General features: G+C 38.1%; 2 protein-coding genes across 3 annotated transcripts in view; both read right to left on the bottom strand.

Moving 5' to 3' along the window:
• Positions 1-297: 297 nt before the first annotated feature.
• Positions 298-4,037, bottom strand: LOC127873042 (uncharacterized). The gene is made up of 2 exons (XM_052416605.1): positions 3,609-4,037; positions 298-1,539 (listed from the first exon to the last, which is right to left on the bottom strand). The coding sequence occupies exons 1-2, from the start codon at positions 3,879-3,881 to the stop codon at positions 664-666; spliced, it is 1,149 nt and encodes a 382-aa protein (XP_052272565.1). The 5' UTR covers positions 3,882-4,037; the 3' UTR covers positions 298-663.
• A 6,024-nt stretch (positions 4,038-10,061) lies between these two features.
• LOC127873045 (uncharacterized) overlaps positions 10,062-26,116 on the bottom strand; it is a 28,598-nt gene continuing 12,543 nt past the window's right edge. For both annotated transcript variants that reach the window (XM_052416608.1, XM_052416607.1), the window contains exon 2: positions 10,062-14,444. In XM_052416608.1, coding sequence (XP_052272568.1) covers positions 13,284-14,261 — 978 coding nt within the window. In that variant the 5' untranslated portion in view covers positions 14,262-14,444 and the 3' untranslated portion in view covers positions 10,062-13,283. The remainder of the gene's footprint in view (positions 14,445-26,116) is intronic.

Here is a 26,116-nt window from a genome sequence, read left to right as displayed (position 1 = left end):
TTAAAACTGAATTTTACATAAGCGCTGAAAGCGTCACGAATGAAATCCCCTAAAGAAAACATAATTTATATGCAGAAATTACATTTTGAATGGACTCGAATTGTTCCTAGACTTATGGCGCCTGAAGCAGGCTCGAAAAAAAGACCTGCCACGGCCGTTCCGTTTCGCGCGAAATGGCCCGATTGCGTGCTAACAGAAAGACCTTCGAGCGCCCCAGCGATACACATAAGCAAAAAGCTGAACATGTAGTCGTCTACATGATTTTTAGTCGCACAAGCGATCGACAACAAGCTTAACCGGTAATCATCTACATCTGTATGTTTTCAGGGTATAAACAATACAATAATTGAATCCTTATCCCTAATGTGTGGAGAGTGTTTTCTTATATATAAAATCATCAATCGAAACACAACGTTACACGTGCAAACGCCGCTGCAACGTGATCAAAATCCTCGCAATAGTTGCCTTAATATATATGCGGGATAATGGGAGCTTCAATCCCTGAGCTGGTATTGCAACGTGATTGAACAAACTAAAATTGTTGCAAGGGAGACATAGCGATCCTATGTAATATGGATACTCTATTTACAAAACATAAATCGCTCAAATAAGTTGTTAATGTAAAAATGTAAGTGTATCAGGGCACAAATGTCATGTATAAACTCAACTTATCAGCGTGGCAACATGATAGTATGAACTGCATATAGCAGTGGCGACTCCTCGCTCGGAGAGCGCTTCCACCAGCCTCGGCGTATCCGACCGAAAGAGGTAACGGTGGCCCTTCCCGTCTGTGTGACCCAGTCTGCCGTCACTCCCACAGCCCCACGTGAAAATGTGTCCGACGAAACTGACAGCAGCGCTGTGTATTCCACCGGCCGCTACGTGACGTATTTTTTCATTACTGAAGTGTTGTTGTGGTATCTGCGTCGCGGTAAACCTGGATATTTGGTCACCGAACCCTAGTTTACCTTTATAACCATCACCGCACGATAACACGTGGCCATCTGCGTCTAGAAACAACGTGTGTCCGTGTTTTTCACCTACGCTGCAGCTCACTTCGACAATTTTACACTCGCGATGTAATGTCTTGACTAACGACGGAACACATGTTGTTTCCAGGTGACCTTGACCGTGACCCAGTGCTCCGCCTTGACCTCTACCAAACGTATAGACGCCTTTATCGGTAACAGCGGCACAGTGCGAAAATCCGGCGCTCATGAATGATACGCGCGAGACATCAGCCTCGAACTGACAAATTAAGGTTGGGTTAGTCCTTGGCAACTCGTCTCCGTGGCCCAAGACGCCGTGGCGTCCGCAACCCCACGAATACGGCACCCCGTCAGTAGTCCATAGTAAGGTGAAATTGTTTCCGCACGACACACCGGCCACCTTCATAGTGAAAGGGCCTGGTAGAAGGGATGGTTTAGAAAGGTGCGGGACATCAGCAGACCCCAGCACGCCATGGCTTCTGTTGAAGCCCCAGGTATAGAGCTCGCCTTCGTTAGAGATCGCTGCACCGTGCCAGTTTCCGCAAGAAACCTGCATATAAACACAGTACGAAAAATATTCACATGTGTAATACATATAACAACTTCAATTGTAACAAACATTTGTGTTAGAAAAGAGTGTCCTTTCTCTTTCGTTCAAATTCTCCGCTGCGGAAATACTGCTGTCAGTCTTTACAAACATTGTTTACACAAAACTACCTAGATTATACATTTGTCGCCCCTTATATGTCTATTTTTATGCCCACTTTTTACTTTTCCGTCGGTCGGTAAGAAGGGCGTCGGTCAGTCCGTAGAACATTTCGATTTCTACACACGCTATCTCGAGAACGATTGTTCCTATTATCACAGCGATTTTTCCCAATTGAGATAAGTACCGGTTCCGCTCTAATTGGCAAAATAAGCGCGAAAAAAACATGACATAGGGAAAATTCGCGTCGTGAAATCCTCTGATTGTGAATTATGGGTCTTTTCAAATATTCTTGTACATGCCTTTTTGCTCGCAATTCTCAGTTTCAACCCTATTTTTATTGTTTACTTGGAGATAACTAAAAGTGTGTTGATAGAACTTTTCTTCCTTTTGGGATTTGTTCATATGGCTATTGGGAATTATGCAAATTTTCCTCATTTGGGAAAGTACCTTTTACCGGTAATTTATAAAGAAGAAAAAATCGCTGATCATTTAATTTGATTTACTGGCTAAAAGAAAGATAGGTCAAGGTCACAGAGACGCGTATTATGAAATTCGTTTAATCATGAAATCTAGGGATCGCAGTGAGGTATAATAATCGAAATGGGTACGCTGGTTACTTCAAATTAAAGGAAGATGCCTATTAACTAAAATTTAAGGTCAACAGATCAAATATTAAGGTCACATGAGCTTTTCTGAATGTATGGATAAAAAGAGCGGTTTGATATATATAAAAGTTAATACGTTGGTTACGCGGGATAAAAGGGAAAAGCCTATAGCTTTTGAGATCAACCTATCAAAGACCAAAGTAACAGTGGCCGTTTCCATACAAAAGTTAGAGAAATTCCTAACGTAGTGGCATTACCCGCGGATCATAATTATATTAATTACGCCGGTTAAGGAAAAATGCTCATATTTGAGATTAACGGAATAAAGGTCAATATCACAGGGGCTTATAAAAAACTTTCAAGTTAAATCAAACAAACAAATGGTAACCGTATCCTTATTATTATATAATAGAAAGCTTCAACTTAATCATTTCTCCTCATAAAATAATATATACGCGCATAGTCCAAATGATGATACGTAATCTACCGATTATATATCGACCTCATATTTGTAGGAGTAATACGCGCAATACATCAACTGCCCTTATTTACGACCATAAATTAGTCTACTATATATAACACCGGATAACGGAACGCCATTTCAGAAAGTGTAAAATCTACCTAGCTATCAGTTGTTCAGTCTAAAAAAATACGTTGAACAGGAAGTGAGACATGTTCGTATTGGAAAATGACGAATAAAAAAAGAATCTAAATATTCGCAAAAAGCCAAACTTGTTGAGCTGATAGTACTATCAACTTGCCAATAGAGAATCACATGCCAAAAAAAGTTAAATATTTCCATTAGAATTTTGTCCTTTGGGCTTTTGTGTATATATGACAAGAGGATACAAATAAATGCTATTATATCATTTTTCTGTATTATTATTTTGTCGCAGTACACTTCTGATTTTTTTTTTCAAAAATGACCAATGAAAGTACGACAATGAAAAAAAATCATATGATCACAAAAACTTTAAAATAAACAGTTTATAACGCTGTCATTTAACCATATTCAAGATTTAAAAAGGTTTTATTGAAAATAAATAAACATTACCTATAATAGCATGATGCACACAAAAGCACTCACTATCGCCAATAAAGGATCACTGTTTACAGCATTATCTCCCCTGTCAGATCAACGTTTGGAGCATCTTTTCACAAATATGTAAAATTGTACATTTATCCAAGGGACACACTATGCAACAATTGTTTTTGATTTGATTTTACTTTTTCATGAAATACACAAAAGTTACCCTCTATTGATGTGACCCCCTATTGGCAAGTTGACTGTATATGGAAACTCACCGAGTGTATGGCAACTTCATTCCCGTTCTTCGTAATCCTTACTCGCACAGGTGTTCGTCTGTCCGTCTCATCCCCGGTCCCCAATCGGCCGTACTTTCCGCATCCGAACGTGTATAGCGCCCCGCTATCGGTGACGACTGCTGTGTAGTGTCCACCGCACTGGACCTCTCTACAGCTTTCACGTAGTTTAACTTCCACAGGCGTGTGGGATATTTCCGTTTGTCCGTTACCGAGTTGACCCAGTTTACCGAAACCCCACACATAAACAGACATAATTGCGTTTAAATATGTCCCGTAACATATTTTTTTTATAATAACTATGTGCTGTGATAGCACATGAAGTTTTGTATTGCTAAAAGTTGATATATTTTGTTTATTGTATAAATTACATGTTTTAATCTCGGGTATATCAAATTCGTAAACACAGGAATTGCGCGAGTCATAGCTATATATAGCAACCAAGGGTGAACGTCGCTTATTTTTAGACGATCAATGTGGTTTACTATTTTATGGATGTTTTTCGTTATTTCTGTGTGAAAATATAGAGTTGTATGCGCGTCGATACATTCACTAGCCTTCAAGATATAAACATAGGTCCTTGTGTAACTACGTATTTATTAGATTCAGCTGTGTCTCTGTAGTGTCCGTCTGTACTGTAATTAAGGCGGCAAAGACATTTGTGCATGTTTTTATGTATGTCCTTCCCACGACTTTGTAACTAGCTCCTTCGACTTAGGGGGTCTAATAACTCGTTCCCACGACTTATTAACTTACATTTACGATTCACGCAGTTTTGGGAACTATGAAATACCTACTCCTATAAATATGAGGTCGATTTTCTATTTTGGTGTGTATCTATTTAGTTTTTAATAGGAACATTTCATTGTGTGTGTGTGTGTTCTTGTGCTGTATGGGGTACTCGGCGTATCCACACCCCCGGGTACAAACCCCGCCTATCCGGTATGGTGACCACCCAATCAAGCCCCGAAGTACAGGGACACGTAATTGAACCCGTTTTTCGAGGTGTAAATGGTGTGTTCCAACCACTGCGCATACGGGCCATCCAGATGCATTGTTATCCAAAGTTTATGAGGTCTTTCCGCGCCAGGAGCTGCTGTGATGACCCATTTACCTCATTAACTAACAAGACTCGCGGATTTGACTAACAGAGAAAATTAATTTCCAGCTATTTCGGTTTTGCACTGATATATTCTTGTTATATTCTGCAATATACCCGGAAGGAACCCAGCTTGTCCGATATGGTGACCACTTATCACGCTGGCGTGCGCCAGCTGCGGGGATTGAACCCGGGTCGCGTATGTGATAAGCGTGTGTACAAACCACTGCGCTAACAGACAGTCAACATCCGGAACTCGAAAAGTATGAGCCTTGCTCTGAAAACGCGGTTTTAATGCATTCGCCACACAGGCTAATCAGGGACGACGCTTTCCGCCTAAACCTTCGCTAAGAATAGACTCTCTTAACGAAATTTAACGTACATCGGAAAGTATCGTTCCCGATTAGCTGTTCGGACTGCACAGGCTTATCTGGGACGACACTTTACGCACATGCAATAAGCCCCGTTTCCGCAGAGCGAGGTTCATATGGGTTCCGACTAAGCTACCAAGTGACTGAATTAAGCGATGAGATCCTCGGCTTCAATGTATCGTTTGTACTCAGGTTCGATCCTTAATACAGTTCTTCTGAACCACATACAACGTTCAGCTTTTATGTTACTATAACAGTTTTTGTGAAAAGCCGTATTTATTTCTAAAAAGCTTAGTAAAAACATTACGCGAGAGATTTAACCCGGCCCCATTCATTTTTACCCATTTTACGCCATTCTCCGTAATGAAATCAGGGAATATCAACAAAAAATCCCAGCCCAATTCATATCTTAAACAATAGAGCGAATTATTAATTTCTTTGTTCAGTTACTTTTAAGCTGTCGGTTTATGTCAATTTCGACCGGTAAAAACATGAATATATTCAGATGTCTTGAAATATCCTTTTCAATAATGTAACAAATTAAGTATATAAATTTAAAGTCGGCTACGAAACTCAACGGGAGATACATGAACGCCATGTTTAAATAATCGAATATTGATAAATAAGCAAACTCCGTATGAACAAACTCCGAGATTTAATAATTAACCCATTTATGCCTAGCGTCTAGAAAAAAAGGCCTTGGCAAACAGCGTAGACCCAGCTGAGACGCCGCATGATGCGGCGTCTCATCATGGTCTGCACTGTTTGCTAAAAGGAATTTCTGTAAGAAATATTCTAAAAATAGAAATAAATATACTAGACATCCCTAATTTTGGAAATAAATTGATCCAATTTAGAAGGATGGAAGAGTCCACTTGGCATAAATGGGTTAAATTAAGGGCCGATGGCGACCCCGTTCTACAACAGACAACAACTTCTTCCATTAAAGATGAAATTTCTGAAATGCAATACATTGCACTGAAAAATCCTCAGTAGCGGAACAAAATAATTAAATGATTAAATATTTATATGGTTATTTCCGCTTCCTTATTTGAAATTATGATTATGCCGTTGTGTCAACTTGTTATTCGAGCGTGAAAACGAATAAACGGATCATAAAATAGTTCGTCAACAATGGTTTATATCCATTCATTCTTGAAGAGCATACGCAAGCATTCAATTGTATTCCATGATTTGCAAGTGTTTCTATAGCGCTGTTGACGACATAGTTATACAATTTTTTCAGCGTTTGCTTTAACCCATTTATGCCTAGTGGACTCTCCCATCCTTCTAAATTGGACAATTTAGTTCCAAAATTAGGAATGTCTAGTATATTTATTTCTATATTTAGAATATTTTCTTACAAAAATTTCTTTAAGCAAACAGCACAGACCCTGATGAGACGCCGCATCATGCGGCGTCTCATCTGGGTCTTCGCTGTTTGCCAAGGCCTTTTTTCTAGACGCTAGGCATAAATGAGTTAAGATTATACGTACGTATAATAAATCTAGGCTAAAACAAGAACTTTTATATCTATGTAAAACTTCGGTTATTATTTTAATGCTAACATGCTAAGCATTTTAATTTCGAATTATGATATTTTAAATTATATAATTAAATTTGTTCATTTAAATACCCCAATATTCCTATCTTGAAATAAATGTTCATCTGACATAACATTTCAAGTAAAGATGGTAGCATCTTGCATATATTTATAAGATTCGTTACACTACATATATTTTAACTTCAATATTAAATATGCGTGTAATATATTAATAATTATTAAATGTATTTTTTTAACTGAACACATTATGTATATCTTGCATGATCGCAATAATTAAATATAATTAGAATAAATACGATAATTTAAATATCCGTATTAGCCAAATACATGTATTCACTCGAAAACATCTGTTTGAAGAACTCATATTTGAAGAATGGGTATGTATCGAAACAATTTAAGTTTCGCAACTCGCCTTCACAAAAATGTCGTTTGTTTGACAGTAGCATTACTTTCCGAAAGCCACCATTCTCAATATAATCTCTAGGAGAATTATATCAGATCTTCTTACCAACAGGGATAGTGAACAAATAACATATGAGTCGTGTTCTGAGAAAACTGGGCATAATGCATGTGCGTAAAGTGTCTTCCCGGATTAGCCTGTGCAGTGCGCACAGGCTAATCAGGGACGACACTTTCCGCCTTAAATTGGATTTTTACTAAGAAGAGACTTTATTTAAAACAAAAATGTCATAAAAGCGGAAAGTGTCGTCCCTGATTAGCCTTTGCGGTCTACACAGGCTAATCCGGGACGACACTTTACGCACATGCATTATGCCCTGTCTTCCCAGAACGCGACACATTTAATAAATCATAGGAACGCATAATTTTAAAGCAGAGTAAAGCTGGCAAAATTATGCGCAAGTATTCATGAATATTCAGATCGTAATTGATTGTCCTTGGTCTTATTTTGTAATATAATAAGTTGATTCGCATTGAAAGAATTGAAACAGTGTGCATGAATAATATTGTGACATTAACTTTCCAATACTAGAACAAAAAGTTTATGGTACAGTATTTTAAAGCTGAGAAGCAATTGTGGGGAAATTTTAGCCGCGCTCTTAAAAAAACGGGACTTCATGCATGTGCGCCAAGTATCTTCCCAGATTAGTGATGACTGCACATGCTTATCTGGGACGATACTTTACGCACATTAATTTAGCCCCTTTTTCCCAGAGCGAGGCTCGTTGTGTTTGCATGCGCTGCATGATCAATGAAAGGTAACGTGTGCGCGACTGGGTGTAATGCATTCAACGATCACGATTTTATATTGTATAAACGATTCCTTTTTACGAAAAATGAAACGCAATTATTCAGATGAATTACGGGTTCACAGTAGCTTATAATCAGATGTAAAATATAAAAGTCATTAAGATGTTTTAGTGTTTATCCCTATGTCTGTAATAACTCAACTTATTACCGTACACGGGTTGTTAATCTATGTAGTAAATGGTTCCACAATTAGTGTTCAGATTAAACTTATTTACTTAGTTCGAATGTTTTTCGAACGCCATCGAGTCCGTTTTCTGGGTATATTTGGTGTCTTTTGGTGACACTTAATAGGGGTATTCCACTACGACCCGATTCCCCACGATTTTTCCCGATTTCCAATATTTTGAGGTCGGAGACATTCGTAACTCAATCGGCGAAGGTCCTAACTCATTCGTAGCTAGTCGCGGGCGAGTCGTGAGCTCCCAAAAAATCGCGGCCAGTTTTTAAACGTGTTTAAAATTTGACCAAGACCTCCAAGACTGAATTTAATCGCAGTTGACTCGTAACAGTGTCGTAGTGCGTTCTTGGGCGTTGTAATGGAATCTTAGGTAATTCGCGACTCAATCGGGGAATCGGTGATCACGTGATCTGTCTACGAATCATTTACGACTTTGTCAAGACTCTCAGGAGTTCACCCCGATTGAGTTGCGATCCCGCTAAGATTCTCGCGATTTAGTTACGAAACAGTTACAATTTTGTAAAGAATGATAAAGAAATAATATTTTTCCATCATGTTTTGTTGTCGAATAACCCACAGTTAGGAGTATAGATGCGTAGGAATTAAATCACGAATGCGGAGCACGAGTGCTTTGATAACACGAATCTATACTCCTTACTGTGGGTTATTCGACAGCAAGCCATCATAGAAAAATATTATTTCTATTCTTTCACGATTCTGATTGATTTGCTTCAAGCTTTTGGACGTGAACTATATTTTTCGATACTCCGCCCTTCATAGTACAAAGTTCACTATTTAGTGACGTCATTGAATTGTACAAACATTTGACGTCGTTTTCATTCATAAATATTTTGCAACTTACGTCACTTTCATTGAGAACAACACTCATAGAAACTAAATGACGTCACATGTGTTAATTCTTCTGAAAAGCTGACATGCTATAAATGTTTTCTTAATTACGTTTCTTAACAAACAAATTCTTAGCAGGCGTCGTCATGCCACTTATCACCAAATATACAATTTGTTGTTTCATTACATGTATATACGTACTACATTTTTTTTACATTTCTTTAAGAGAGGGATTAAAGCACGTGCATTTTACTGCAATATTTTCTTTATTTATTCGGAACTATTTTCGAAACATTAAGCTCCGCCCATAATTTATTTCAGAATAACCCACACTTTATTTCCTTCTTTGTCTATAGAAAACAAGTCGCGTGCCGTGTTAGAATCAAGATCAGTAGATATTGACGCCGAATTCATGGGTGCGTTCGGTGAGGTCCTAGCTTAGTCGTGACCGATCTGCATCGTTCGTAGTACAGTCGCAGTAGATTCTTACACATCGTAGTAAAGTCGCGACCCTATTCGCAAGACTTCAACCGAACCCCACGATTCGTCGTAACTCAATCTTACCACTGTCGTAACTGAATCACAGACTGTCACGAGTCTTCCCGATTCAATAAATGTGAGAAATCGAAGCGAATCGTGGGCTTGTTTTCGTAGTGGAATAGGGCCATAAGGCGAACAAAATATTCATTACGCCACGGCTACCTTAACCCATTTACGCCTTGTGGACTCTCCGATCCTTCTAAATTGGATCAATTTATTTCCAAAATTAGGGATGTGTTGTATATTTATTTCTATATTTAAAATATTTCCTACAGAAATCCTTTAAGCAAACAGTGCAGACCCTGATGAGACGCCGCCTGATGCGGCGTCTCACCTGGGTCTGCGCTGTTTGCCAAGGCCTTTTTTCCTAGACGCTAGGCATATATGTGTTAATACTACTGGCGTATATTATCTCGGTCTGTGGTCCCCACGCCACCCAGGTGGCAATCCGGTTCTTCCCCCCTTCCCCATCACACCCATATATAAACACACAGCACAAGATTGCATCAATATTTGAATATCTCATAGGATTCATGGGTTAAAGAAAAACAAAGGAAGTTGCATATAGCGATAAATAAATATTTTGTTTTAATCTTATAACAATGTCTGAAATGAAATATTGCAGAGTAAATTCTCTTGTAACAAGTTAAATACAGCTCAAGACATGCATAAATAATATATGTAACAGAAACGATATTGTCTTAAGAGGAAGTCAAGCAAACAAACGAGCCTTGCATTGGGAAAACTCACATGCATTAAACCCCGTTTTCCCAAAGTGAGACTCAAGTACACGTTTTAGTTTACGGCCGCGCACAAATGAGTATGCTAAATTATAAGAGTTGTACACAAATGCACTCATTACCTTTTTGTACCTGGCACACTTTAGGCTTGTTAAAATGTTATTTGTTCTTGTAATTTGCTGAAGCTTGTATGAATTTTAGAGCAACTAAAATGTCCACGTTATCAAAATTCTGTACTACACAATTATTCTTGTTATTCTTGTTGTATATCTATAAGATAGTCAATTTTATAACATTCTAACGAAGTGCACGAACACAATACCACGAAGTCTACTTTTCAGTTTAAATATTAAGAAGGTGATTAAGATTATTTGCGAAGCCTTCTTTCGTAGGTTATAAAACATATGAACATTAATGGGCATAACAAACAAACATTACACAAGATTTGGGCATTGAGCATGAAATAGGCATAGAAAAGCAGCACTGAACCAGAAATATTGCATTAACCCATATATGCCTAGCGTCTAGAAAAAAAGGCCTTGGCAAACAGCGTAGACCCAGATAAGACGCCGCATGATGCGGCGTCTCATCAGGGTCTGCGCTATTTGCTTAAAGGAATTTCTGTATGAAATATTCTAAATATAGAAATAAATATACTAGACATCCCTAATTTTGGAAATAAATTGATCCAATTTAGGAGGATGGGAGAGTCCACTAGGCATAAATGGGTTAAAAATGTATGCAGCATGTACTCGTAAAATCACAAAAGCTTCACAACGACGGCAAGTACGTTTGTCGAATAGAATCGACCTTTTATATGGTAAAAAATAAATATCTTAAAAATTCATTTCTTATTAGTTCAATTCATAATCTAAGGTATGATACTCAATTTATTAAATTGTGAAAACATATAAAAATACTAAATCATATTGTTTTATTGTTAAATATTATATCGCTCCAATTATTTCGTTTTCAATCAGTCCTAAACGAGTCCTACTCGAGATATAAGTTTGCGATTTTGATTTGATAAAGACGTACACACGGACTTTTTCTTGTGAAAAAAACACAGAAATGTAGGTTTTACAGAGCATGGGTTTTGTGCAAAAGACATTTTTTTTAAATTAATCATATATGTGGTAGTTATATGTTTAAATGTACATAATGTTAATATGTTACAATATATATTCCAGATGATTCAACATAAATAAAAATAAATAATCAAATGTGTACGAAATTCAATTTAAATATAGCAAAACGTGACTTTATAGGAGTAAAAATCTATGAGCCTTGTTCTGGGAAAACTTATTGCTTGTTCATTAAGGTTCGTCCTAGATTAGCCTTTTCAGTCCGCTCGGACTGACAGCGGACGATACTTTCCGCACCAGCTGGATTTTCGTTCATAAATAAAACTCCATTTTAACTAAAAGTACCATAAAAGCGGACAGTTTCGCCGCTTATTAGCCTGAGCAGTCGGCTAATCTAGGACGGCATTGAACGCACATGCGTCAAGCCCCGTTTTACCCGAACGAGGCTTTAATAATTAACTTTGAAACGATTGGAAACATATGAGTCGCGTTCTGAGAAAACTGGGCTTAATGCACGTGCGTAAAGTGTCGTCCCAGATTAGCCTTTGCAGTCCGCACAGGCTAATCAGGGACGACACTTTGCGCTTTAATGGTATTTTTCGTTTAAAGGAAGTCCCTTTTAGCCGAAAATCTAGTTTATAGCGGAAAGTGTCGTCCCTGATTAGCCTGTGCGAACTGCACAGGCTAATCTGGGACAACACTTTACACACATGCATTATGCCCATTTTTCTCAGAACGCGACTCATATCATTCCAACAATTATGGTAGAGTCCGACTATCCAAACGCATATGCTTGATTTACGTGTTATAGCATAGTAACCCCCCTTTGTTTCGTATTCATTTGGAAATAATATCGTTAAACACCTATATGGCATGAACAGGACATTCCCGATCTATGACTTAAATTAAGCAAACACAATATGAGAAATATGTGTTACAATTAAAAAAAAGGTACTATAATTTGCAGAGATTAGTGATGAACGTGTGAATCGTCCCCATACTTAGCAGGATAACACGAAAAAATAGAAGACCTTACATAAAACGATATATTAGAGAGTTTTTGCAGTCAGTGTTACGTGAATATATTTGATGTCGTCCAAGAAAGCTTTTATTTAGGATTATAATTAACCTAAATTAACCCACTAACCCCATTTAGTTGGTAACTGTGCAAATTGGCTGAATTTCAATCAATCGTATTAACATACAGGTAACACGGATCAGGAAATAAAGCCGCGAAAGGATAATCTCATTGAAATAACATTTAATAAGCTCTGAGAGCTCTGAGACTGGTGAATAGGCAAGCTTAACACGTTCACCTCTGCAAAAGAATGAGCATAAAGTGATTATATACAAACAGATTAAGGGTATCAATGACGGCTATGTGGCGTTTTTATGTTCATAACGAAAACATTGTATGTCCGACATGTTTAAACCAATTCTGCAATTCGAGGATTCACGTGAAAACGTGCTTAACAAGTTGATGACATCAGTGAAGACTGAAGCGTCAAATAACCACCTCATCCACTCTGGTGTTTTACACAACATAATCCGGATTTCAAACACTCGTAACGGGTGCTTGTTTTGTGCATTCGGTCTATAATAGCACCAAACCTGCTCGATATTGCATTATGCATACATTTTAGCCTTTACGTTGTAGGCTAAGTTAAATGTGAGAATACTCGCAATATATTCACTATACACAGAAATATATTCACGCGAACATAGAATTGGAGAAGAAAAGCGATCCTCCCCTTGAAATCTCCAAGCTGATGTCAGAAGACGCGCAGGAAATTTTGTTAAACGTAATACTGTAGTCATATTGGTACTTTTTGAACTGGGAATCAAACCAGAAACGATAACGACATGAGAAACAAAACGTCGCATCGGAAAGGGAGCCGGTGTTCCATGCATGACTAGTCGAAAGCCGGCTTGCATGTATGATTCGCTGACCGGCTTTATGTGTCAGACCTTTATGTGACCTTCCTTTTGGTTATTGCTCATCCATTGCTTCACCTTCCGAGAGGAGCTGATTTCGATAGCGCGCGGCGTCGTCTCTAGATCCTCGTCGTACCGTTCGCTCTCGCGAGATATTATGTTGAGCGCGAGGTCGGAATCGCCGCCGTCGGCCGGCTTGGTTGTGTTGTCCACCGCGCCGTTCCGCGGTGTGGTATCCATAGCGTCGACGTCGGAGTCGGATAACTTCCTCGCCCTTCGCTTCTTTTTCTTTTTGTTTGTTTGAGCGTTAGGTCGTAATGGTAAGAGGAGAGCGGCGGTCTGACCTTGCCTTTGCTCGGTGTCTCTGTTTGAAAACTGTCGGCGATTGTCTATGTTATTTTGAGGAAATGCATTGAAAAAAGAATCACTTCGACGCAGCGATAGTGAATTCAGCTTATCCGTTTTATTCCTCTCTCGTCGGGTAGTAACGTTATTAATTTCCGGCGAGCCCGCATTGTCATTCGTGAAAATACTTGGAAGTTTTGATGTAGTGTTCTCGACATCTGTTGATCCCACGTCCGAGCTTTCGGCGTCCGTGTGGGACAGATTCCTATTGAACTTTTTAAACTCTACTCTATTGTCCGTTCGGGTTAAACCAAGATTGGAAGGGCAGCTCGGCGATCTGCAGTAGTTTGCACGGAGCTCCCGATTGCTGGTCCGGTGCCTATTTGCCCGGGACCCGGGCAGGCTCGCGATGCTAGTGGAATTGGCGCGATCTATCGGCGGGAATTTCATTGGGCTAGCCGAGAAGGATCCCGGAACGCTCCCCCGTGTTGTCAGCGACTTCCGGTCTCTCTGCGATGGAGGGTTGCAATAGTCGTAAGGGTCGTTCTCGCTTGCGACTGAGATTGCGCTTTTCCGCGCTATTGGTGGGAATAGGGACTCCTCCATAGTTCGGACAGAAGGAAGCGACACGATTTCCGGGCTTATCAGTCCAGGCAGCATTGCGTGCAAAGACCCGTGGACATCTCCAACGAATCACAATTTATGAACAACCTGTTGCCGCGAACGCCCTAGGTTTCAACAAGTGCACTGGTATAGATCAATTCGCAGACCGACGAAAATCCGATTGCTTACGATGTCCTGGTTTGGATAAGAAGTTGGTGATGTAGCATGGGGCTTATTCAACTGAAAATAGTAATGGAGATGCACTTTAATGTTTTATTATTTCACATGTTTTGACTAAATTCTTGTAAAATCTTAAGTTATCGCTAAAGAATATTTTTGATCAATATATCTAAGAATAAAAGTATCGAAATACATAAAAGTACATAAAGTAAAGTAAAGTACATAAATAAAAATCCAAGCGCCCCGGAGGGTCGCATATAACTGGGAGTTGGAACTAATTTCTTTATCAACCATCTGGAAATAAACGAACGAACTGTTAACTCTTGTTCAACTTAACGGTTACACGCGCGGAAACCAATTTTCTTCTCAAGTCATTAGAACACATTGTACGATGAATGCATCGCCATTAGGGCTATGATTCTAGAAGGTAAAATATAAGTGAAGGTAGTGTCATGTGTTATATGTTTGTTTATACCGGCAAAAGCGGGGAACCAGACATACGGCATTTCCTGGTTTTAAGTGCACGCATATATAAATATCTCATGAATACTTAACTTTTCATCGATTCTTAAAAATATAATCACATGTGTCCCCGACACGTGCCCACATTTTGATGCCTTAGTACTTTGGATACCATTAGATTTAGATCTGTGACCTACTTTCGCAAAAGCTTTGGATCTGATAAGCGCACCCAGTCAACCGAGCCAGGAGAGCGCTTTCACGTTGCCTTTGTTCTTTAATTGCTTATTGACTATATATGTCAGGTAAGACGTATTACGTATGAATTATTCACAACCGTGCCTAGGTTATATAAATGCATGGGTAATACGATCAAACGTTTTCTCGAGTGAACGAATATCTATATGGCGAATCTAGCAATTACTATGACGTACAATCCACCTTGTAATCCATGTTATCAAGCTTTCAGGATAAGAGTGCATAATTTATATTACTAAATAATTAAAATTAGAAAGCAGCCAAAAAGTTCGAACTATCCTGACCGCACAAGTAGGAACATTATGAAGTTTTGTGAGTGCTGACATTTGTTGCAACATAACATTGTCATATAGAGCGTCCGTCCGTCCGTACTGGCCACTATCTCCTCCTTCACTATTAGCACTAGAACCTTGAAACTTACACACATGGTAGCTATGAGCATATGAGCGACCCTGCACTATTTGGAATTTTGATCTGACCCCTGGGTCAAAAGTTATGGGGGTTGGGGTGGGGCCGGGTCATTGAATTTTACTCATTTTTTTAGGTTATTTTACTATAATTTTTCATTTCTACACCGATTGTCTTCAAATTGATACTGAGCCTCTCATATGACAATATGGTCAATCTTAGCTATGCATGGTCCCATTACCACCCCTGTGGCGCCCCACCCACATAGGCCACGCCCACCTAAAATTGCCTTTTACTATAATTTCTTCATTTCTACACCGATTCACTTCAAATTGATACTGAACCTCTCTGATGACAATACGGTCAATCTCAACTATGCATGGCCCCATTACCAACCCTGGGGCGCCCCGCACACATAGGCCACGCCCGCCAAAAAATTGCCTTTTACTATAATTTCTTCATTTCTACACGGATTCACTTCAAATTGATACTGAACCTCTCTTATGACAATATGGTCAATCTCAGTTATGCATGGCCCCATAACCGCCCCTTGGGCGCCCCACCCACATAGGCCACGCCCACCTAAAATTGCCTTTTTCTACATTTTTTTTCATTTCTACACCGATTCACTTCAAATTGATACTGAACCTCTCTTATGACAATACGGTTAATCTCAACTATGCATGGCCCCATTACCAATCCTGGCGCGCCCCGCCCACATAGGTCACGCCCGCCCAAAATTGCCTTTACTATAATTTTTTCATTTCTACACGGATTCACTTCAAATTGATACTGAACCTCTCTTATGAAAATACAGTCAATCTTAACTATGCTTTGCCCCATTACCAACCCTGGGACGCCCCGCCCACATAGGTCACGCCCACCCAAAATTGCCTTTTACTGTAACTTCTTCATTTCTACACTCATTTACTTCAAATTGATACTGAACCTCTCTTATGACAATACGGTCAATCTCAACTATGTATGGCCCCTTAACCAACCCTTGGGCGCCCCGCCAAAATAGGCCATGCCCACCCAAAATTGCCTTTTACTATAATTTCTTCATTTCTATACCGATTCACTTCCAATTGATACTGAACTTCTCTTATGACAATACGGTCAATCTCAACTATGCATGGCCCCATTACCAACCCTGGGACGCCCCTGGGTCAAACATGCGGCGTGGGGGCCTCTGCCGCGCCACTCTAGTTTATTTTCAAACCAGTATTATTGGAGAAAGATATTTAACTAAAAGATTCATTCGTATTACCGTATTATTGTAAAGTATTACTATAATCAGATTACAAACTGTCAATGTAAATTAGTATAACTGTGACTGATGTTGAGTAAAGGAACATCGTATTCTCTAAAATCGCATACTTCTACTAGTATGCTTAGTACTTTGTTATACGTGTTATGCGAATATTCACGACTTGTCCGACGCCAGTTTTCATTTAAACCATATGACAACCTCGAGTCAATAATCAAATGTTAACGAATTGTATTGAAGATATTTTAAGAAATGCTCATTTGGAACCTCCACTGTCGGGCGGCTACAGGCCATTTAAACACCTCGTGCTATCGACACAGGGCTTACATACAGGAACGGACTTACAATCTTAGAAGACAAGAAACTTGTACATTGTACTTATTCATACACATATCAATTAAATAAAAAAAAATACACATGCCTCGCTCTGGGAAAACGGGGTTTAATGCATGAGAGTAAATTAGCGTCCTAAACTAGCCTGTGAAGTCCGCACAGTCTAATCTGGGACGACACTTTCCGCCAAAATTGTGGTCTCGCTAAGAGATTTCCTTTAAACGAAAAATAGACATTACATCGGAAAGTGTCGTCTCTGTGTTATCTGGGAAGACACTACGCACATGCAATAAGTTTTTCCAGATGCAATAAGCCCCGTTTTCCAGATGCAATAAGCCCAGTTTTCCAGATGCAATAAGCCCCGTTTTTCCAGATGCAATAAGCCCAGTTTTCCAGATGCAATAAGCCCAGTTTTCCAGATGCAATAAGCCCCGTTTTTCCAGATGCAATAAGCCCAGTTTTCCAGATGCAATAAGCCCAGTTTTCCAGATGCAATAAGCCCCGTTTTTCCAGATGCAATAAGCCCAGTTTTTCAGATGCAATAAGCCCAGTTTTCCAGATGCAATAAGCCCCGTTTTTCCAGATGCAATAAGCCCCGTTTTTCAGATGCATTAAGCCCCGTTTTCCAGATGCAATAAGCCCCGTTTTTCTAGATGCAATAAGCCCCGTTTTCCAGATGCAATAAGCCCCGTTTTTCTAGATGCAATAAGCCCCGTTTTTCCAGATGCAATGAGCCCCCTTTTTATAGATGCAATAAGCCCCGTTTTCCAGATGCAATGAGCCCCCTTTTTCTAGATGCAATAAGCCCCGTTTTTCCAGATGCAATAAGCCCCATTTTCCCAATGCGAGGCTCATATGTACTTACTTACACTCGCAAATGTAACGAGCCGGGAGTCAGTATATGCCTTTATACAGGCCTTTCGCAATATATATATTTACACCTACATTTAAACAATGATATATGCAATTATAGTTTAAAACGGAATATACGATGGATCTAAAGTTCGTTTCTATTTATAAAACATTGTTTACATAATTCCATTTTTAAAACACGGAATCAAGTAGAAAAAATAACACAACTATTTAAACATGACAACAAAACCATATATCAAAGTTTAAGTGCAAAATGTACAGCTGCGCGATTCACAAACATCAAGCAAGTATGAAAGTAAACATGAACGTCTACGCAAAGCCCTTAAAGAAAATTTATAACCTTTTAGATTCCATGTATAAGCTAAGTAAAGTAAAAATAAAATTGATGAATAATACAATCTAACAAAGATAAGAAATATCATATTTACTATGACGTCATAAACACTTATTGCAATATGCGCAGCAAAAACACGTGTGCGTCATTTTTACACAATTTAACCCATTTATGCCTAGTGGACTCTCACATCCTTCTAAATTGGATTAATTTATTTCCAAAATTAGGTATGCCTATTATATTTATTTCTATATTTAGAATATTTCTTACAGAAATTCCTTTAAGCAAACAGCTCAGACCCTGATGAGACGCCGCATCATGCGGCGTCTCATCCGGGTCTACGCTGTTTGCCAAGGCCTTTTTTTCTAGACGTTAGGCATAAATGGGTTAAACTGGGAATAATACTTCACCACTTTGTTACTTTGTTACGAGTTATATAAATGACGATAAAGTAGCAACTTGATCATAAAAATGATGGTTACATTTTGCAAACCCCATTAACATATATAATTCTCCTCTGAAACCGCAAGGCGAAAGGTTTAATATTAATCATGAAGATCATTTTGTGGTCCTCTACACAATTTCTTTATCCCATTTATGCCTAGTGGACTGTCCCATCCTTTTAAAATGGATAAATTTATTTCCAAAATTAAGGATGTCTATTATATTTATTTATATATTTAGAATATTTCTTACAGAAATTCCTTTAAGCAAACAGCGTAGACCCAGATAAGACACCGCATCATGCGGCGTCTCATCTGGGTCTTCGCTGTTTGCCAAGGCCTTTTTTCAAGACGCTAGGTTTAAATGGGTTAAATGAAACCGTAAGGTCAAGGTCACAGCCGGCCTCTACGCGAAGTCACACGCGAAGTCACCAAACTAACATAGACAAATACTTGTCTACTTAAAAATGTTCTTGTCTGAAAACGTAAAGCAAGCTGTGTTCATATTATGTAGTGTGCATCATCTATGAGTCCTCTACAAAGTTTTTTAAAAGTATGCCACTTTATAAAAAAACTGACCGCACCCCGGGAGTCAAAAGTTTTAAATTGACTTATAAAGGGAAACCCCTATGAAATCATCTTCTCTAAAATCGAAAAGCCCAAGACTTCATATTTGGTATGTAATATCATATAGAGATACTCTACAAAGTCCATTCAAATTATGTCTCTATGGTCAAAACTTTACCAGCCCCGGGGGTCACTAGTTTTACATAGAAGTATATAAGGAAAACCATCACAATCTTCTTGTCTGAAACCGCACACCAAACGTTTTTCATATTTGTATGAGGAATTCTCAAAATGTCCTCTGAAAATTTCGTTCTAATTATTTCTTTGATGTCAAACGTGGCCAGGACTCGAGGGTAACCATTTTCTAATAAAGGGCAAACCGTCTTAACCTATTTATGCCTAGTGGACTCTCCCATCCTTCTAAATTTGATTAATTTATTTCCATAATTAGAGATGTCTAGTAAATTTATTTCTATATGTAGAATATTTCTTACAGAAATACCTTTAAGCAAACAGCGCAGACCCTGATGATGCGGCGTCACATCTTGGTCTACGCTGTTTGCCAAGGCCTTTTTTCTAGACGGTAGGCATAAATGGTATAATAAAGGGCAAACCGTCTAAAACGACATAGCCCATGGCTTCGAATTCAATATGTAGCACAATATAGCGATCTTCTCCCATTTTGTTTCATATAAAGCCCTTCGGGTTGTCGGGTAAACAATTTTATATCGCCTTATATATGAAAAATCTTTCTTTTTTAATCTTCTTGTTTGAAAACTGAAAGCCCATTGCTTTCTTAATTGGAATGATCCATAATATAGAGGTCCCCCCCCCCCAATACAAATTTGATTCCAACCCTGCCCTTGGGGCAAAAATTGACCACAGCCATGGGTCACATTTATAATATGATTATTGAGCTAAATAATTGTGTTTATCTTCTATTCAAAGAAAACTCAATGAGCGTTGATATTTAATATGTAACATCACACCATGATCCTCTACAAAGTTGGTTCAAAACGTGAATCTTTTCTAAAATGACTATGCCCGGATGTTTAAATATTGGTAGGTGACACTGTATAGTGATTCTTGACCAAGTTTGTTCAGTATTTGCCCCTTAGTCCAATGTTGCACCTAACCAGGGGTGTCAAGTATTATACCTCTACGCTACAGTTGTTCAGGCGAACGTTCAAGGATCATCATCGTCCTCTCGTCTAATTGTATCGCGTTCTGGGAAAACTGTGCATAATGCATGCGGGCAAAGTGTCGTCCCTGATTAGCCTGTGCGGATAAAACTAAAAACTAGATTTTTGCTAAGAAGAGACTATCTTTAAACATAAAATATCATAAAAGCGGAAAGTGTCGTCCCTGATTAATCTGGGACGACACTTTACGTACATGCATTATACCCAGTTTTCTCAGAACGCAACTCAATTTACTAAAGTAGTTAACCTTTCATGGGCATGTCAATTGTTTATAATGCGATTTGCACGGGCACATATAGAAACATAATAAAACATAAATTAAGTATCAATACCGTGTTATATCCTGATCGTACCAAGATCCAATCAACGAAACTTCTATCCGCTATCAAATAAAAAAATATCAAGTTTCAAACAAATTTAAACCTTTTTTCCCACGCGAACTTTAACATGCAGTTGACATTCGATCGCGAATTTCTCAACTGCTTTACCATGCTATATAAAATTATCGGTACACAAAATAAACTTTTCTTTTTAGACCATAAAATGGATGTGAGTTATTTCAAATACGATTGACGGATTAGTGTAGATTACTTATATGTCTAGTATTCGTCGGTTCAATATTGAAGAAAGCATTAAGTAGTTTTAATCTGTGAAATAATGTTGTATACATGTTGAACATTGATTCTGTTTACACTATTTTAAAGTTCAGTCCAATAATTATTTTACTTTCTATAATAAAAATAAAATATCCGATTTAAAATAGTGAGATTGGTTATGGTTCGAACATCTAAATACAATTCAATAAACAGGCACGAAAATATGCACAAGCGGCTCTATTCGACGTACATTTGATAGTAAGTGAATTATTTTGATGCTCAAATAGGTCTACAGAACCATATGTTCCACAAATAATATTTGTTCTATTCCTCGCAAAATCAGATGTAATTCGTCGCTTGTATGAACAGCGAGTGGTCGAGATCACCAGCGATATAGTTCCCAAAATATTTTACACTTTTTTTTACATTTTAATCAAATTGGTATATAGATGTATATCCAAAAGAAGCTCGGAAAATTATTATAATTAGCACTCATTTAATTGCATATGGAGTGTATCACAACATTTCGAGATAAATGCAAGATTCTTAAGTATACAATTTACTAGATCCTTCCATGAACAATAATTGATTTTTTTTATAATGTTTAAAGTGAGATTTCGTGTTATTGGTTTCGTTTTATGAATGACAATGCCATGTCCGACTGCGATGAAATGTTTGTCTAAGTGACTTTCATAAAAGTCAAGTTAACCATCAAATTTATCAAACGATTTTTTTTCCAAAGAACTTACCGATTGGTTTGCAACCCCCCCATCCCCCCCCCCCAAATAATACCTTTAAAAGTCGAAGTAAGTTGAAAAAAATGTTGGTGTTTTGGAAACGGAAATACGCTTGTAAATAAATGTGTTGCATAAAATGAACGGATTGACATAATATATGAACAGAAGTAGCTTATCAATGGGATAAATGTCACAGAAAATTAATATATAATAAAATAAATAACGTGCGAATAAATAACATCTCATCCGGAATCGCTCCGCCCACTTTATCACGTGACCTAGCGGTCAGAAAATCTCGACAAGGTAACACCGAAGTGACGTTTTATTTTATTGATTACGCGATGTTGCGGATGATTTTGGTGAACCGTTTTATTCGTCCAACACTGGTTAAAGGAATGTTATCATGAATTTATTATTCAAATTAAAAAACTATTCGTTTTAAATGACAATATTATCTATTGTATTTAGTTAGACCGTTAAGAATCGAATGAAACATATTACCTCCCATGAATTGATCCCAAAATTTAAATCACCATTCGTATTGTATTGCACACATTATTGTAAACAACGCGCTACACGATTAACTACTCAATAAAACGTGATTGTTTGGCAAGTTCGTGCTTCGTTTGATTGGAAAGTGAAACCAAGACCGGAGTCTGTGTTCCATTCATGAAAGTGGAGACGCCAAGGGTAATTACGTGACGTCACCACTTACAATCGGTAACGTAATCGATAAAATAGTTCAAAAGAACCAATACAAGACCGACTGTACGGTTACTAACATGTAATGTAAGAGATCAAATTAACCATACAGCTGAAGACGTTAACGTATTAAAGGCCCTATAAAGGTGACAAATCCAATTCTTATGCATATAAACTTGCATAATTTTTACCGGATTTCAGTTACTCTTGCATAAAAAATGCTAATAACACAGCAGAGGTGCAACGTTGTCAAGAAGTATTGAAGACATACCCGTTTCATAATTGGAAGAAATGTTTACAACTTTGCAACTAACGTGATATGTAGCCCCAAAGCGGTGACGTATGCTAAAAATAGCCAAAAGAACATTCACTTTTAATTCTAGTTAAAACAACTTTTTACCAGCAAAAAGTAACAAATTAGATCACTACAAAAGTTTTGACCATTATTAGAAGAGACATACTTTGTGAGTGATACCGGAAAACATTAAAAATCAACGATATATTTTTGGTGACCTGAGTCACTTTCACTTTCCCGAGTAAACAGCGATGTAAATAAACTGATTGTTTGTAAACACGATTGACTTGGAGGACATTGTATTTTGAGCTCAAAACAAGTTGTATTGCTCATATTTTATGGAAATGCCCAATAGCATATACATATTGTTTTTTGATAACCTTTATATATAAAATACGGAAAAAATATTTAAAAATTGGTAAATAATTACGGATCTCACATTTAAAGAGCCTTTAATTATCGATGCGGGGTTTAAAGGTTTAACAAGAATTATCCGCCACACGTTGATTACATTTCCTATTTTTTGCTAAGTATTATTTCGAAAGACTCACTTATGCTCATTGGGTCATTGTCGACCTGAAGTAGCCCTAACGTCACCCGGGGGTGACTAGAAGCCGATTCATGTCACCCTGTGGTGACTTCAAGCCGATGCTAGTCACTTACATGTTAATCGGCTTTTAGTCACCCCTGGGTGACAAGAATCGGCATCTAGTCACCCGTTTATTATATTTTATCAAAGGGCACCCCATCCAGATATATAATATAGGTTATTGTGGCTGACTCTTGCAATTATTAAATTTAGTTTATTAAGAGATTTAGCTCTACTTTCGTTTGTGGAGTATTTTTTACCCCGCATATGAACGGCCAAATCATGTATTTTTTGTTGAAAAGTAAAATTGTTGCCAGGGGTGACTTTATGCTGATTTCGAGGGTGACTAGAATCGGCTTCATGTCACCCCCGGGTGACAAGAATCGGCTTCATGTCACCACGAGTGACTACAATCGGCTTCATGTCACCCGGGGGTGACTAGCGTCGGCTTGAAGTCATCCTAGGGAGACAAGAATCGGCTTCTAGTCACCCCCGGGTGACTTGAGGGCCATTTCAGGTCGACAATGACCCATTGAGCCCATATGTTTTTTTAAATGTATTATGTCCTTCCGCGCCTGAAGTTGTATTATGCGAGGACACAGAGTGTGTCCCAGCACCCCTACCTAACGTTTACGAGACTCACGAAGGATGGGACGCATTTTGAATTATAGCTGTAATATCCAGCTATTTAGTTTTCACTGAAAGATACTCAATGCCAGCGTGGTATTGTGCTGTTTGAGGCGGTGTGGGGGAGGAAACCCACCCATGGGCATGGTGATCACGAAACAAACTCATATTCGCCATGAACGGGGATTGAACTCGGGTCGCCTAGGTGATGAATACGTGTACCAACCACTGCTCTAACCAGACGGCTAATGCCTCAGTAAATAACATATCATTTAGTTTAAACCGCGGAATGAGATGGCGTGTTTTCATATGATGAACGTTGCCAAATCGTATTCATCTTATAAGTACGTTGTTTAACGACGATGCCAATTTATTTGAGTAAGCATATGCGAGTTTCAAAAGTAACGCATATACAATTAAACAGTTCCAGTTATTTGAAGCTGTCTGAAAAGAAATTTCATACTCTAACGAAGGCTTATTTTAATGTCATATAAGGGTTCAATGTATTGTAGATATTCTGTTATTAACCTCCTGGATTCAGCCATTTTGACAGGTTTATAAATTTTGCTTTATCCGTTAATACGTTTTATCGAATTCTCAATCTTAATTGAGTTGATAAGCAGTGGTTTCGTTGGCGTATTACGAATTACTCAATAAATCAAATTAATTTCAATGATTATGCAAAACTACCATTCGGTCCTTTCAAATCCCAATCGCGAAATCGCCAATAATGAACTATAATTGTAATGTGTCAAATTGAGTGGAAATGAGTTTTTACATTTCATGATATAATCTAGGTATAATTAGTTTCAATAACAGACGCTCAATTACTTTAAAATAAGGCAAAAGTTCATTTTATTTATATCTTCAAATCAGCAAGTCGGCAACTATGCATTGGGAAGAAATACGTTAAAGGTACAAGTTCGCAAAATGGAAATTCACGGAAATAGCATATTATATGAGCCTCTCTCTGGGAAAACGGGGCTTAATGGCGAGTATTGGATTATGCATGTGCATACTATCGCACATGTTAATCAAGGACTACACTTTCAGCTGAATTGTATTTAAAGGAAGTATTTTCTGAGCGAAAATTCGGTAAAGGCGGAAAGTGATGTCCCTTATTAGCCTGTGCGGACACATGTATTAAGTCCGGTTTTTATCAACATTCGCAGATATATTATGATCATCGATGAACACTCGCAGATATATTATGATCATCGATGAACATTCGCAGATATATTATGATCATCGATGAACATTCGCAGATATATTATGATCATCGATGAACACTCGCAGATATATTATGATCATCGATGAACATTCGCAGATATATTATGATCATCGATGAACACTCGCAGATATATTATGATCATCGATGAACATTCGCAGATATATTATGATCATCGATGAACACTCGCAGATATATTATGATCATCGATGAACATTCGCAGATATATTATGATCATCGATGAACACTCGCAGATATATTATGATCATCGATGAACATTCGCAGATATATTATGATCATCGATGAACACTCGCAGATATATTATGATCATCGATGAACACTCGCAGATATATTATGATCATCGATGAACATTCGCAGATATATTATGATCATCGATGAACATTCGCAGATATATTATGATCATCGATGAACACTCGCAGATATATTATGATCATCGATGAACACTCGCAGATATATTATGATCATCGATGAACATTCGCAGATATATTATGATCATCGATGAACACTCGCAGATATATTATGATCATCGATGAACATTCGCAGATATATTATGATCATCGATGAACATTCGCAGATATATTATGATCATCGATGAACACTCGCAGATATATTATGATCATCGATGAACATTCGCAGATATATTATGATCATCGATGAACACATTGCATTCTATACTCTATATTCTATACTTGCGATTGTCTCTTTCTCGGATTGTAAGCTTCGAATTACAATTTAATTACACTCGATATTTACCTCCTGGCAAGCATTTTAATCTGTGAAACGTGGGTTT

Source organism: Dreissena polymorpha, chromosome 3 (assembly GCF_020536995.1).
Source record: "Dreissena polymorpha isolate Duluth1 chromosome 3, UMN_Dpol_1.0, whole genome shotgun sequence".
In the NCBI taxonomy this organism is placed as follows: domain Eukaryota; kingdom Metazoa; phylum Mollusca; class Bivalvia; order Myida; family Dreissenidae; genus Dreissena; species Dreissena polymorpha.
This window is presented reverse-complemented; position numbering and strand designations above follow the sequence as displayed.